General features: G+C 31.3%; 1 protein-coding gene across 1 annotated transcript; it reads left to right on the top strand.

Annotated features, from left to right (window-relative positions):
• Positions 1-9174: 9174 nt before the first annotated feature.
• LOC112003147 (WAT1-related protein At1g09380) lies at positions 9175-13466 on the top strand (the record flags this gene model as incomplete). Its single annotated transcript, XM_065769662.1, is given in 7 exon segments — positions 9175-9372; positions 10955-11017; positions 11382-11498; positions 11602-11857; positions 12083-12241; positions 12749-12900; positions 13243-13466. Coding segments are annotated over 7 exon segments (1128 nt in total). The 3' UTR covers positions 13445-13466.
• Between the last annotated feature and the right edge of the window lie 1647 nt (positions 13467-15113).

Here is a 15113-nt window from a genome sequence, read left to right as displayed (position 1 = left end):
AAACAAAAAGCTGAACCAATTTTAAAGGCCTTTTTTTTTTTTAACCTATAAAGTTTATATAGACAAAAATAAAATAAAATAAAACATATCAACACCAATATGGTTGATATAGTGCCACATGTAAGAAAATTCTAGATATAGACGAATTGAAAAAAAGGTTGAAGTTAAGAGTTGAGGTCAGGGTGGAGGGTCCCACTTACAGAGGAGGTCGATCAAGAGCCGTCCATCAGAGAAGCGACCGGTTGATCTGTGGAAGAAGATACGGCCATTGGGAGAGTTGATGGGGAAGCCGAGTCCGGCAGCGAGTCCACCCGTGTCCGAGTTGGAGTCACCAAAGTTGAAGATAACTGGGGGTCTCTTACTGCACTGACAGTGAACTGTGTGTGGAAATGAAAGTAGTAGAAGACAGAGCAATGGAACAAGAAAGAAGAAGAGGAAGAAGTGGGAAAGGAAGTGAGAGTGCATTGTGGGAATGTGAAAAGTGGGTGAGTGAAGTGAGAATGAGAGTGAGGTTTTGGTTCACTTTTTGTTAGTTTCTTTACTGGGTTGGTGTTGTTTTTTTGAGACTGTTGGACCCTTCTTAATGCGTGTTAATATATGTAAGGATGTTTGGTCGGTGGCTGGAGGTGAATAAAGGGGAGAGATGGGTCACAATAAAGGTTTCCATGAACTTTGGTAAAAAAAATAATGTTATTTCAATCTGCAAAAGAATCGTAGTTGAATTAACACTTTTTTATGTATAAAATGTTTGAAGGTCTAAGAAAGAAATGATTTAAATTGCGAAACTAGTAGCATGTTCTAATTATCTCTAAAAAATATTTATGAAGAATGTATTGTACTTATAATTACTCTAAAAAATTATAATTACTCTAGAAAATTGAAGTTATTTGTGTTTTATTTTACGTATATGTCAATGTCACGGATTAAGTTTCATTTAAAAACTAATAATAAACAACTCAATTGGAGTTTCTTAATTGTTTATCTTTCCTAGCAAGTGGTATCAATGAACATGGTGGTGTGCATGAAGATAGCACGGTGTTTAGGGGTTTCAATCGCAAATTGAATAGGGATAAAGCAAGTCTAAAGGCTTGCATAAATGATTTTAAAAAATGCCCAACAAAGGAAGGAAATAGTATTATTTTACCATTTTCAAATGTTTGGATGATAGCAAAAGTCATTGTATTTTATTTTAGGTAAATGTCAATGTCACATACCAAGATTCATTTAAAAACTAATAATAAACTACTCAATTGGAGCCTCTTAAATGTGTTATCTTCCCTAACAAGTGGTATTAATGGTGGCATGCTTAAGATAATAAGGTGTTTAAGGTCTCTTTCGTACTTGAAATGAGGATAGAGAAAATCTAAAAACTTGCACTAATAATCTTTAAAAAAAACCCAACAAAGGATGGAAGAAATATTATCTTACTATTTTCAAATGTTTGGATGATAGCAAAAGTGAGCATCATGACCACATAGGCCAAGTTATTATTATCATCATTTTTACTTCAGCTTCGGTATTAACATCCATATTTGTAACAAAAACTAAGAAGTTAGGGGGACAAAACCTTTCAAAAATTTTGACATGACCTATTGTGGTTGATAAATAATAAAATAAACCAGTTTATAACTCATGCAAGTGCACAGGTGCAATTACGAATAACCATAATTATATATATATATATATATATATTAGACATTTATAACTACCAAGTAAGAGGTTGTAAATTATCCAAAAAAGAAAAAGAAAAAAGTAAGTAATTATAAACCGCCATAACAATGAGATAATATTATCTTCCATTTAAATCATTCAATTCCCTTCAATTTCTAGTTAGATGTGAAAAAACATTACATTTATTTAATTTCATGTTATTCAAATGGATTCTATGTATCTTACACTTGAATAAAAATCGGAGGGAATTAGAGAATGTAATAGGAGGGGTTCCTTGTTTTGAAAGTATTACATAGAATCATGATAAATTCAAATTGATTCTTTTATAATTTCTAAGTTTAGACATTAAAGTTTGCATGTAAATATAATTGGGACAAATTTATAGTTTAATTAGAATGGTGTTTGACATCAAATTATAGTGTAATTAGAAAGACACTTGTCACAAAATTGGAGGGCGATTAGAATTAAATTTGGATTATTGATTAAACTTGTGCTTTTGATAAATATAATCAGATTTCAACTTATAGCGTTCATTTCATAATATGTTAGATATGATGTAAGTAGTGGATCTATGTGAAAGTAATATTACTCCATTCATAACTTACCACCTTAGAAAGTTATGAAAAATATTGTATTTTTGTCGATTCATTAATTATACTTGAAATTATACTTGAAATTATAATCTATAATTCCTTCTTTTTTTTTTTTTTTTTTTGGGGACAAACTATGATCTATAGTACTTAGGAATCCTAATGCAAGCTATAAGAATACAAAATATGCATGATGTGGGATTAAATGGGATCCTATCCTACATGGGATATATCGCAATAGGATTAAATTGTATAAGGATTCCTGGTAAAATCTCATATTTCCGCATCAATTTTTAATATTTTGAATAGAAAAAAGAATATGTTTGGTAATTATCTTTTTCCCAATTTTTGTTGTTCATAAAAACAGTTTTTCTATTTTATACAGAAGAAAATTTGTATGGTAACCCAAAACAAATAATTTTTTTTTTAAAAAAAAAATCTCAAAATACAATTATATGTGAAACTAATTAGTTTTCAAATCTCAGAACAAAAAAATTATTTTTATTTTTATTTAACCCTATGGTTCAACTAATAAACCAATGACCCGACTTATTGATCAGGTTAGCATTGAATTTGGGTTTAATAACTATGGTTTAATATGAAAGAAATGAATGAAAAAGAAAGAGAATAAATTAGGATGAAATACAATGGAATAAAAAAAATTTTGAGATATTTCTTTTTTGTAATTTGTTTGTGAGTATATAAAAAGACAAAAAAGCTTACAATTTTATAATTACACATTTCTTTAGTTTGTTTGCCTTTTTATTAGATGAGGGTAAAAATGTATTTAACTCTAGTTAATGAAGAGAATTATCAAATAAGTTTAGGGAGAGTATTTTTTTGTTAAATCAAATTGTTGGCCTAGCCTTTTTTTATTATTATTATTATTATGGGAATAAAAAAAAAAAGTTAGGAGGGGGTGACTAGTGTAGTTTCCCTACTTTGGCATAATCATAGTAGCCCATAATTACTCTTGAGTCAATACCTCATTTTGATGGAGTATAAAGAGCACTAATACAAACCTAATGAGAGGCAATTCAAACCCAAAACATTTTGCATAGCGGAATCTTTTTGACCCAAGGTCACAGGCACTAGGCCACCAATCGTGTTGAGGCTTTTTTATTATTGGTGCATTACAAAAGTAGTTAATTTCATTCGTAATTAAATCGACGTGAAAATGATGCTAGCTAGCAAATTGTGAATAAACGTTTAATTCCTAACATTGCTCATTCTCGTTTCCACTCACTTTCAAGCAAAACGTGAAGGTTGCTGTTTCATTGGCCTTTTCATCTCTTTCAAAAAGATAATTAAACGTGAAAGTGAAACTGATTATTTCCCTTCCATTTCATTTCCTGCTGTGCTAAACATACCGTTAAAGTTTCTATTTATTACTTACTAGTTTTATTTTTCTTATGGGTGCCGTTAAAGTTTCTATTAGAAGCAGGATTTGGGGTAATGATGAAAAGAATACCAAACTTTACTACACTTCGATAACTCGAGTACTAGCATGTTGCATTGGGCCAACCAGCTAAAAAGGTTCATTCACATTATTCACATTGCTGTGCCTTACTTAGTGATGATGGGCCAGGCATACAAGTTGGCCATGCTTTAACGGTTATCTCTAAAAGACTCATTACGTAAAGATTATTGTGATTATATTTATTCAAAAGATTAGTTAAGTGCTTTAAGAGTCCTGGACATCCGCATCAAGAAAAAAGGACAAAAAGAAGAAGAAGAAGAAGAAGTTTTCAGTTGCTTACACTAGGACTGCATTGATGTGTTACCATTACTATTTTACCTATGTGTTTCAAACACAATGTTATTTAGCCAACTTTCATGCATGGCCTATCAAGTATCAGCTACAAAACTTACATGCAAATTTTATATGATGCAGTGGTCTAATAAATAAGTCTTTTGATGATTTCATGGAGTTATGTTTAGGCCTGCTCTAATACTTTATGTTTAGCATATGATAATGACATAATGTTCCAAAGTATACTTGAACAGGTTTAGATATTCTCGTTTGTCAAAAAAAATACTAGCCCAAAAAAATTACTGGTTAGAAGCTTGAAGACTTTTTTGGTTTTTTTTATTTATTTTTTTAATTTCCCTACAAAAATAACAAACAAAAAAACAAAGATAATAAATACTTAATTAGTAGATAGCAGGACATGGCAGAGTCAGTGTTGCAACTGCGTACTTTAACAAAAACACAATGGTAGGTTAGTTACAAAGTGAGTTCTAGTTTAATTTGTTGGTTGGCAAGATATATTCCTTAGGGAAGGATGAGTGGCTATACACGTTTAGGAATATTATCAATTATTGTCCACTTATATATTTGAAGTAAACTTGTCTATTCCATATACATCAAGCAAGTATTCAAATCCAATAAAGGGAATTATTTCTTATACTCTAAAGTAATACTTGTTCCACTAAGAAGAGATAAATGAATATACAAATCATATATATATATATATATAGGAAAAAGCATATTTTGTGTATGGATTCATCCGCTCTACTTGAAATGGATCAATTTTATGTTTTAGGTTAAATATTACAAATCTAACAATATATGGATTGCGACGTGACGCAACCATTTGTATACTATTAGATTTAAAAAAATAAAAATTATAATCGTGAAATAGACTTCATTTAAAGTGTCCATTTAAGGTGAAATGGAGAAAAATTTGTTCCACTTCAATATATCCTAAAATAATACTACTTCTTTTGAGAACAAATTGATGGTGAATTACAAAAACCACTCTTAGGTTTAAGGAATGACAAACCAACCCAAAACTTAATGGAAATGACACTCCCTTCATTTGAGATTTGAAGGAAATCAACATATTAGTTATTCTCCTTCCATTAATGATAGTAGCGGAATATTTCAAATTTTGAAAAATTGGTGAAGTATGCGTACACTACAAAAAACGCGCTTTGGAGTTGCGTTTTGGAGCTGGGTTTTCAAAAACGCAGCTTCAGGGTACTGTTTGAGCTATGTTTTACAAAAACGCAGCTCCAACATTAGACTTATAGCTGCGTTTGATAAAGAGAATTATCAAAGGTAGCAACAACAACAACAAAAAAGTTGTTTATTATGATTTTGACGTGGCACCAATCAAATTAATAATGTTTATAAATTTCTTGCAATAAAATTTATGGCACATTCTTTTAACACATTTTCCTTTAAAAAAAAATGAAAAGTGAGTTAATATTAAAGAATTTTTTGTCCTACCTAAGTAATGCTTTCATTAACCACCACGTATCTTTGGTATGATGGTCAAGTTCTTATGGGGTGGGGGTTGGGGGGAGGGAAGAGAGCAAATGTCTAGATTTAAGTCTTCAAAATGGAGATTCAACATATATACACTTAAATTAGACTAGAATAAAATTTTTATATTTGATTAAAAAAAATGGGGATTAACCTCCATCTCTATCTAAAGGGCAAAAAATAGAAATCCAAAATGGAAACCGCTCCCAAGATGTTATAAAAAAAGCGCTCATATAGCAATATTATTGGCGACAAAATTAGCTTCTCTAGACATGTGATTTACAAACCAACTAGAGAAGGATCGGAGAATAATTCTCGCTTCTTCAATTAGGTGCTCTATAGACCGATCTGGCAAAGATGAGTGGTTCCATAACGGGAGGATCACATTCATAACATCTCCTTCACAAATCAAAAAATTTTATCCCATTTTAATTGATTTTGACATTGCTATGAGCCTAGAATTGTCGCACGGGTTTCAACTCTTGAAGGGTTTCAGCTGGCTTTGTTCTTCTATCATCTGTGTCTATACAAAAATAACTTCACTTTTATGATTTCAACCAACTGCTGAAAAGGAGAAATGTTTGAGCTGTGGAGTTAGCAATATATTATTTTATATTTTTCTAACAACCTTAAAAACAATTGTGTCGAAATTGATCTTGACAAACAGTGGATTTGGGTCTAGAACTTTGCTTCGTTGTTGCTTCATGAGTTTGTTTCTTGTCATTCATATCAGGTTTTGCAAAAATAGAAGAATGTGAATTCCCCGCTTCTTGTTTTAGAATTCTTGACTTCTCTTTTGGTTCTATGACTAGCTTGATCCACCCAAAATTGGTAGAAATATTAATATTCCTAATTCTAACCAGCTAATGAGAATAAACCCATAGGATTTTTGTAGGTGAACGTATTGTGGGCAGATGCTCTATAGTGTCCTTCCTTGCATCACATAAAATACATTCCTCTTCTAAGTTAATTCTTTTTCCTATAACTGACCTTGTTCGTATGATTTCTTGAATTTTTAGCTTCCATAATTGCTTTCATTCCTTTTCTTAAATTGGGTTTCTATTAATTTATCATTATTTTGCGTTTCTTGGGTCATCTATATGCGAATTTTGTTAAGAACTTTCATGTTGAACTAGGAACCTAGAATACTTTATCTACCCTTAGCAGGGGATGAATTAGAAGAATTGTCCTTGCTTATCCCATTTAAAAATATTCCAAACTCCTGCAAGGATCTTACGATATTATTTCTAAGACTCAATTAAGGTTGTTTGGTCCGAAACTTTTTCAATTTTGATTATTTATTTATTTATTTATTTTTTACAAACGAGAGTGTCTAGATCTTTTTGAATATCTAGCTATTCTTTATTTTGATTTGAATTCCTCTTAAGTTAGGGACTCATGAGTCATTTTAGGTGTCATTCACTTGTTAAAATTGAATTCCACACCAAAGATACATATAGCAGATACTTTTTCTAACATAATGGTGGATTCATAAATAAAAATCCTCGAGTTATTCTAAGAGCACAATCAATTCCATTCACATTTTTACAATTATCGTATGTGAAAAATTGTGAATAACTGTCTTTGATTTTTATATGAACTCACTATTTTGTCCACCACTCACAATTAGTCACATTTGATAATTGCACAATTTATTGTGGTTCTAGAATTTTTTTAATATAGTCTATCTCACTTTTCTAGTTTCAATTTATAATATACCAATTATTCAACGAATTTTTTTATTTTATAATATACTAATTGTGATATGCCATGTGTTTAATTTTTTCAATTTTAAACTTTATAGTTATTTTTAAGAAAAGTAAAAAAAATAAAATATTTATATATACAACTTGTGGAATATAAATAATTCTAGTACCATGTATTAAAAAAAAAAAAAACCACAACTATCTTACGTAACAAGTTATGATATCACTTTCATATGTACTCACCACTTTTTTTTCCCAAAAATTCTAAGATTACATAAAATACCACAACTTTGGCAACAACTATCTATGTGACACACTGTAAAAGGTAGAGAAAAAGTGGTAGGCCTGTGTTAAAGTAATATACAACCAATCATAATCTAAAACGTAAGATAATTATGGTAAAAATTGTAAAATTTTATGTGGTACTATAATTGATTTTTTTTTTCATTAATCATAATCTAGGACCATATGAAATACTACAACTCACAACTGTACGGTCCTAGAATTAATTTTTGATGGAGTATATATTGGAACACAGAAATTAGTGCAAAGAATTTGTATTGACAAGTGGTATAAAAAATTTATCGGTCATATATGTATTGCAAAAGATTTGCTAGAATTGATAAAAAAAAAAAAAAAAAAGATTTGCTAGAAGAGCACGAGAAAGATCTCAGCAATGAATATCAATTAATGTTAAAACTGTGGATATTGTTCAAACAGCTGTTATTCAGTATGTTTTCTTAATTACATTACCTACTTCTCCTCCTCCTCCAAGAAGCCTTTATTTATTACTTAAAGGCGAAAAGAACAAAATTAAAATCCTTTATGGTATATTCTACCCTTGTTCAAAATTTTCTGAAATTTGAATAAGAATTACACTATGTGTCAAGTCGATGTTCTAAAATTGCCGTTCTACCAATTACAATCTATCGTACTTGCCTTTTCCTTGTAAAGTAAGGAAAGTATACAATGAAAAAAAATTAAACACATAACATATTATAGTAGATAAAATACAAAGTGAAACACTTATAATTAGAAAGACAATTTTTGTCCTGCCTAGTCGTACTTCATATTCCAAATTAACAATTATAGAGTAGTTAACTAAAATCATTTATGCATTAGAAATATTGGTGTATCAATTTTTACTTTTTAATTAAACCAGGGCACATGTTACAAAGTTTTGCAAACATCCATAGCATGAATCTTGTTGCAGAGAAGAGCCAATCCTTTGGTCATGGCATAGAGGCTACACAAGCTATATCTGAATTGTGGGTTTTCCTGCCTTATTGAATCCAAATAGCCAGGCATTGTAACTTTTCTTTACCCAACTACATTGCACCAATTGGTAAAAACATACAGCTTTAACAGCTAGCTGCTATGTAAGGCATTGAAGACCCTCCACCATTAATTCAGAGATGGGTCCCATTTCTAGCTTCTGCTGACATGGCAGGAGAAAGGAATTTGCTAGCTTGAGAGCCTGTGAATTTGGAGAAAGTATACCATGTGTCACTCATTTATTGGCTAAAAAATATCAAAACTGATTCTGAGTTAATATTACCGAAACATGGTATATTTTCTCAAGAATATGGCCAAAAGTAGCAATTCCCAGCACAAAATTGAAACTGAAAGCTGCTTTATGAAGTAATTAGTTGCTTCCGCATGTTATTTCCATGCATAGGTCCAAATGTTGAAAGAATGAGAGAGAGAAATCAATCTTCAACGGTTTCTCTCTTTTCCATGCAATGCAAGATTCTCTATTTAGAGTTACTACTACTTTCTATTGCAGCTAGCTTTGAGTGTCCTCTATAAATATATCAATTCCTTCATACATCATTTCTCATCCTCTAAACATCTCTATCTCCCTCTCTCTCTCTCTCTTTTTCTCTATAAAACAACCTCTATTCCCCTCTTTGGGAAATAGTACTGAAATACTAGTACAACTACTGCAAGAAACAATGGCTGGTGGTGATCTTCTACCTTTCGTGTCCATTGTTCTTGTGCAGTTAGGCTATGCAGGGATGAACTTCACATCAATGTTTGCCATGCACTCTGGAATGCACCCTCTCGTCCTTGTGGCTTACAGGCTTCTGTTTGCAACCGTGGCAATTGCTCCCTTTGCTTATTTCATGGAGCGGTAATATAAAAACTCTCCCCCCAAAAAAAAAATAAAAATAGTAGTTTATAAAGTATACATATTATACAGTGATCATCATAACTCTGTTTTGGTTGTTTCTTGCATATGCATAGTTTTTGCTTAAGTCACACTTTGCTTGTTTGTGTTGTTTGTTTAAGAGTTGGTGGAGTTTGGACTTTTCTTGCTATATATGGAAATTTGTTTTGATTTCTTGTATCTGACTTGATAATTAAGTACCATGCTTTTCTTACAGTCTTTTTGTTTGATCCAGATTTTTCTCTTTCTTATGTTCATGTGGACTATCCACACGTTCACTCACATACATGATACATGTTTAGTTCCATTTGTGGACAGAGAATGACGTTGGAACTTTTCATTGTAAATATAGGTTATCTGATATTTTGATATTGAAAATCACGGTATATATATAGCTTGTGTCTAGAAAATAGAATGAACTTTTTGTAGTACAAGATTCTCATTTAATTTCCATGTGAAAATGAGTTTATAACCATGAACTTTTTCTTCTTTTTTATTGGTTATACTTTAACTCATCGAGAGAGAGAGAGAGAGGTTTCCACTACCTTGTCAAAAGTTCTGAGCTTGCAATTAATCAGAATATCCCTGAAGATATTGAATATTGAAACTGTTGAGAACTCTGTGAATGACAAAAGGGATGTTGTTGCATTTCACTAGGCTTGGCATGTTTGCCGCGTAGTTCATACAATTTGATAGGGAGATAGACCTATAGTAGTTAGCCAACAAGTATATATAAATAATTAAATACGCTCGGTTGGTTTTTTGCATGGCTAAAGCATGAGCTATAAATGCTCTATATGTCACTTCTTGCGTGTTCATTTTGATGACCCTAAAAGTATTTTTTTTTTCTTTATTAAACTTATTTAGCTTATATCTAATTCTTAAAGTTTTACTTAGTTTAGGTGCAGCTGTATTTTTCTCAGCTCATTTTTTCAAGTCCATTAAACTAATCAAAATATATTATCCCAAATTAATGAGCACTTAATTAGTGTTAGGTGTGCTAGCTAGATGTTGATTTATGTGCCCCATCAAGATAATATGGAAGAGTGGATTTATTTTGGATTTGCAAAATATAAATTTATGATTAATATGTTCTACCTAATGCTTTCAATAACCCCTCCTTCTCAAACCATACTCATCAGGCTTTTGCTAAAGTTCTTCAATTGCAGTTCCTCTTTTTTGCATGACCACAAATCTTATACTCTCATTTATAGACTACTAAAGAGGCAGTATAGGTGCTCTTTGTCAACATTATTATTGGGCGAATGAAGTGCCAGGACGCATGTAATCATCTTCTAATATATACTATATGAGATGAAGGCACTGCAAGATTAATTGCCTTTCACATGAGAGGTGGAAAGAAACTATTTTGGCTATATATCAAGCGGTAGTAGAGTCATGTTTAATCTTGTTAAATACCAATATTAAGACATGGACAATTTTATGAATGGCAATGTTTACACTAAAATGTATATTACGTTTTCCACGGTTCACTTTAGAACAATATATATATATATATATATAAATATTTCATATCTTTCTGCAGGAAGACAAGACCCAGGATTACAATGTCTATTTTGTGGCAGACATTTTTATGTTCCTTAACAGGGTATGCATTTTCAAACTTGAACTTCCTAGTCCATAAGTTACTATCATGTTCGTAATTTTGTATGCATGCCAAAATGTTCTAGGCCATCATGGCTATGTTTTAGATGAAATCTTTGTTCAATCTTTTCCTTGATAAATTAAAATATTCTAGTCTTTTGTTTTCTAGGCCATCATGGCCATGTTTTAGATGAAATGTTTGTTCAATCTTTTTCTTGATAAATTAAAATATTCTAGTCTTTTGTTTTCTACATGTCCAACACATGTTAATTTACATATGATCTTTGCTTTGGTTTGTGACAATTAGCATTTGATTTTTTATATATTTTTTTTACAAAGTTGTACCCTAACATGAACTCAAAGTGCAGGGCAACTGGAAATATGGTCCTTTACTTTATAGGGTTAAAGAACTCGAGCCCAACAATTGGATGTGCATTAACTAACACACTTCCAGCATTTGCTTTCATCCTTGCAGTCCTTTTCAGGTAGCTTATTTTTCTGTTTATTCAGGAAATAGTTCAAATGACAGTTCACTCCTTTCTTCCAATTGAGTACAAGAATTAAAAGTTTTAAGTTGATGTTTGGTAGGCAAGAATCTCTGGGAATCAAGACCAGGCCAGGTCAAGCAAAGGTAATAGGAACAATTATATGCGTAGGTGGAGCCCTTATATTGTCATTCTACCATGGAAACATCATTAATATAGGCGAATCCAGCATTCACTGGACATATGCTGAGAATATGGAAAAGAATAGCTCCACTTCTAGCGGCCATGGGAATGTCATCTTAGGCCCCTTTCTCCTTATTCTTAGTTCTCTCTCTTGGTCAATATGGTTCATAATCCAAGTAAGTACTCAGATCCATTACACCAAAGCTTTTGATTTTGTATTATTCTCCAAGTTATACGTCAAATCTTTGGCATATGGTATGGACCAATTACTGTTATTCACACTTATAAAGTGAGAACGATTTTATGCATATTGATTTGTACTACATTGCATGCATGGTTCGAGTGCAATAAGTTTCAGACTTTCACGATTCCTTGTAGTACTAACTGTTTTATAATTTCAGGCAAGAATGAGCAAGACGTTTTCAGCACCATACACAAGTACCACATTGATGTGTTTCATGGGCTTCATTGAGTGTGGGATCATTGCCGCAATTTCCAAACCTGTCATTTCTGCGTGGTCATTGAGCAATCCAATGTGGCTTCTTGCAGCTCTCTATACAGTATGCTTCACTTCACTTGATTTGTTGAAAACAATTTGCAGGATTAGTGTTTCTTTTCTTTCTTTTTTTGGGACAAGGAATACTCATTTCCAGGCCTAGGAAATTCTCTTCAAAGAAAACTGAGTTGACAAATTAAGAATTTCAGTCACATTCATTAGTGTCAAATATCATCAAGCTAGTGAGCTCTCCACTCGTATGATCTAAAACACTTCTCATGAATAAATCCTGGGTTGGAGACCCCTTTAATTTGGAGCAGCATGTTTGTATACCAGATTTCAGTTGCTGAGAGTTCTAAAAATGTTTTCATTAGCTAGCTAAATGATGCTTCAGACTTTAGAATATAAACCATAAATTATTACTTATTAGTGACTTCTATGTAATTTTAAGGCCGACCTTGACTAATCTGTTGATGATTAATAGCAGACCCCAAAAGTTTGGGACTACGACTACGTTGTTGTTATATATAGTTTTAAGGTCCTAATTTGAAAATCATAATGTTGATTTCAGGGGGTTGTGTGCTCTGCACTAGCATTTGCTGTCACTTCATGGGCTATCCAGTTGAAAGGTCCTCTCTATGTCTCAGTATTCACCCCCTTGTTGCTTGTTATAGTGGCTATTACCAGTTGGGCCCTGCTTCGTGAGAAATTATATGTTGGAACGTATGTATACGCTTTATTTACTCACAAATTTCTTATCTATTTTGGACTCATTTGGATATATGTTTTATTTTTTTTCAATACATATATATGTGGCATTCTCTTTGGACTGACTAAATTCAAAAATCTTTTCTTGATTACTTTTTCTCCAAAACTTAGACCAAGTTGTAACTTAACTTAATAGTTCAAAAGAGATTGCCACATACTTGTGTAAAAATGTAAATATTCCAAAATTGTGTTATACTTTTACAAATGGTATTGAGTTTTCTTGTCTAGTGTATTGTTTGTCTTTATAACAAGTTTGATCAGCCTATTGCTGTTACTAAAGCTATGTTGTTAATTCAGTGCTTTAGGGTCACTTTTGATTGTTATGGGGCTTTATGCTGTTCTATGGGGAAAAAATAAGGAGACAAAACCAGCAAATGCTATCAAGAAGATAGAAGCAACAAAGATAGATGATGATATGATCGCGAAGGACTTGGAAATGCAGTTTGATGCAAAATCGAATGGCAATCACAATAGTGCAGAGAAACCAGAAGATATGTAATCCAATTCAAAATTGTTGAGTGCTCCATGACTCCATCCCATGTTGAAGTGTAACTTATGTTTCAATTTAATTTAGCCTCAATGTCCCAAGTTTCACAATTTCTAGTTTTTGCTCTCATACTGTATCACCTTGAAACACTAGCTTTCATGGTAGAAGGAAAGTGAAAAAAATTATCTTGTTGTACTACTTTAGAAATATGAGAAATGTCAAATGTGATGTTCAGAAGCTATTTATCAAATTGGTTAAGAAGAAAGATTATTCCTATGAGCTATGAGCCCCTAATAATTAATAAAGAATAGTATAACATTACAAAGTTACAGTGACATAATGTTCTGCATACTTCAACAGAACAAGATGATAGGAAAATGTAGTATTCTTGATATTTATCCAGAAAGGGACGATTTTTCGCAACATATTAAGGTGGTAAATTATTATTGGAGTTACATCTCTTTCACCTATTTTTATGCACAAATCATAATATGACATGAAAAAAGTTGTGAAAAATCAAATCTAAAACCCTAACTCTCAACAAAATCAATATCTACCCAAACCCAAAAATGTCATTGGCTGTATGACAAAAATAGCTTATCTCCTACATATGAGTTTTAAACAGCCTCACTCAATTCCCTTTTTATAATTTATTGGCCAAAACTTATGATTGAAGATGGGCAATTCAAAATGATTCAACTATTATTGACTACTAAGCTTTCACCTAACATATTATAAGATCCTTAAAAGAAAAAAAGAAAAAAAAAGAGTTCATGAATTCTAAGCAAGATTTAATTATTCAACTCATATCATCATAGATCATCCACATGTTTCCTTGATGAAAGCACATGGATTCTGCAAGCTACATAAACCTGGTGTGATTAATAGTTGTATCCCTCATGAAATTCACATGGATTTGCAAGCTACACAAACCTACTGTGACTGATAATATGTTTTTTATATAATCATTTTCATTAATTATGATTAATAATATGTCAAAAAGCTAATTTAATCCTCCAATTAGTGGATGGTGCATTTTACTTTGATCTCTTATTAGTTGCCTCAATGTAATCCTTACACTATTAATTATGTCAATTTACCAGTCCCTTAACTTTTAGAATCAAGCTAATTGCATTGTTGGATCTCCTTCCAATTTAATTTTAACAAATCAATTCATGTGATAAATGGAACACATGTTAAAGAGGTTATTAAGAAAATGTAAAATTTTCAAAATCAAATCAATTTCAACCATTAATTTTGTTAAATTTAAAGGAAAAGAAAATCCAAGGATGAAATTAATCTAATTTTGAAAGTTGAAAGACTTAATTGATATAATTAATATTTGAAAGACCAAATTGAACTTTCTTAATAGTTAAAGGATTAATTTAAGGTTAACTATAAAGATTTTAGGTTTTTGACATAAATAGAAAATTAAAAAAACAAACAAACAAAGAAGAAATTATTTATTTTATAACCTTATTAAGCCTTAAATATAAGTTTTTTGATACAAAATATTTCATAATATATTTTTTCAAAATTTATTAAGATTGTAAGTTGTGAATGCTATACAATAAAAGTAGTACTTGTAATGAATTTATATGAGAATGATATTACACCAATCATAAACCTGTGCAAAAATTGTGAAGACACTAGGATGTGGCAAGATCATACAAGTTGTGAA

Source organism: Quercus suber, unplaced genomic scaffold (assembly GCF_002906115.3).
Source record: "Quercus suber isolate HL8 unplaced genomic scaffold, Cork oak 2.0 scaffold_1257, whole genome shotgun sequence".
In the NCBI taxonomy this organism is placed as follows: Eukaryota; Viridiplantae; Streptophyta; class Magnoliopsida; order Fagales; family Fagaceae; genus Quercus; species Quercus suber.
This window is presented reverse-complemented; position numbering and strand designations above follow the sequence as displayed.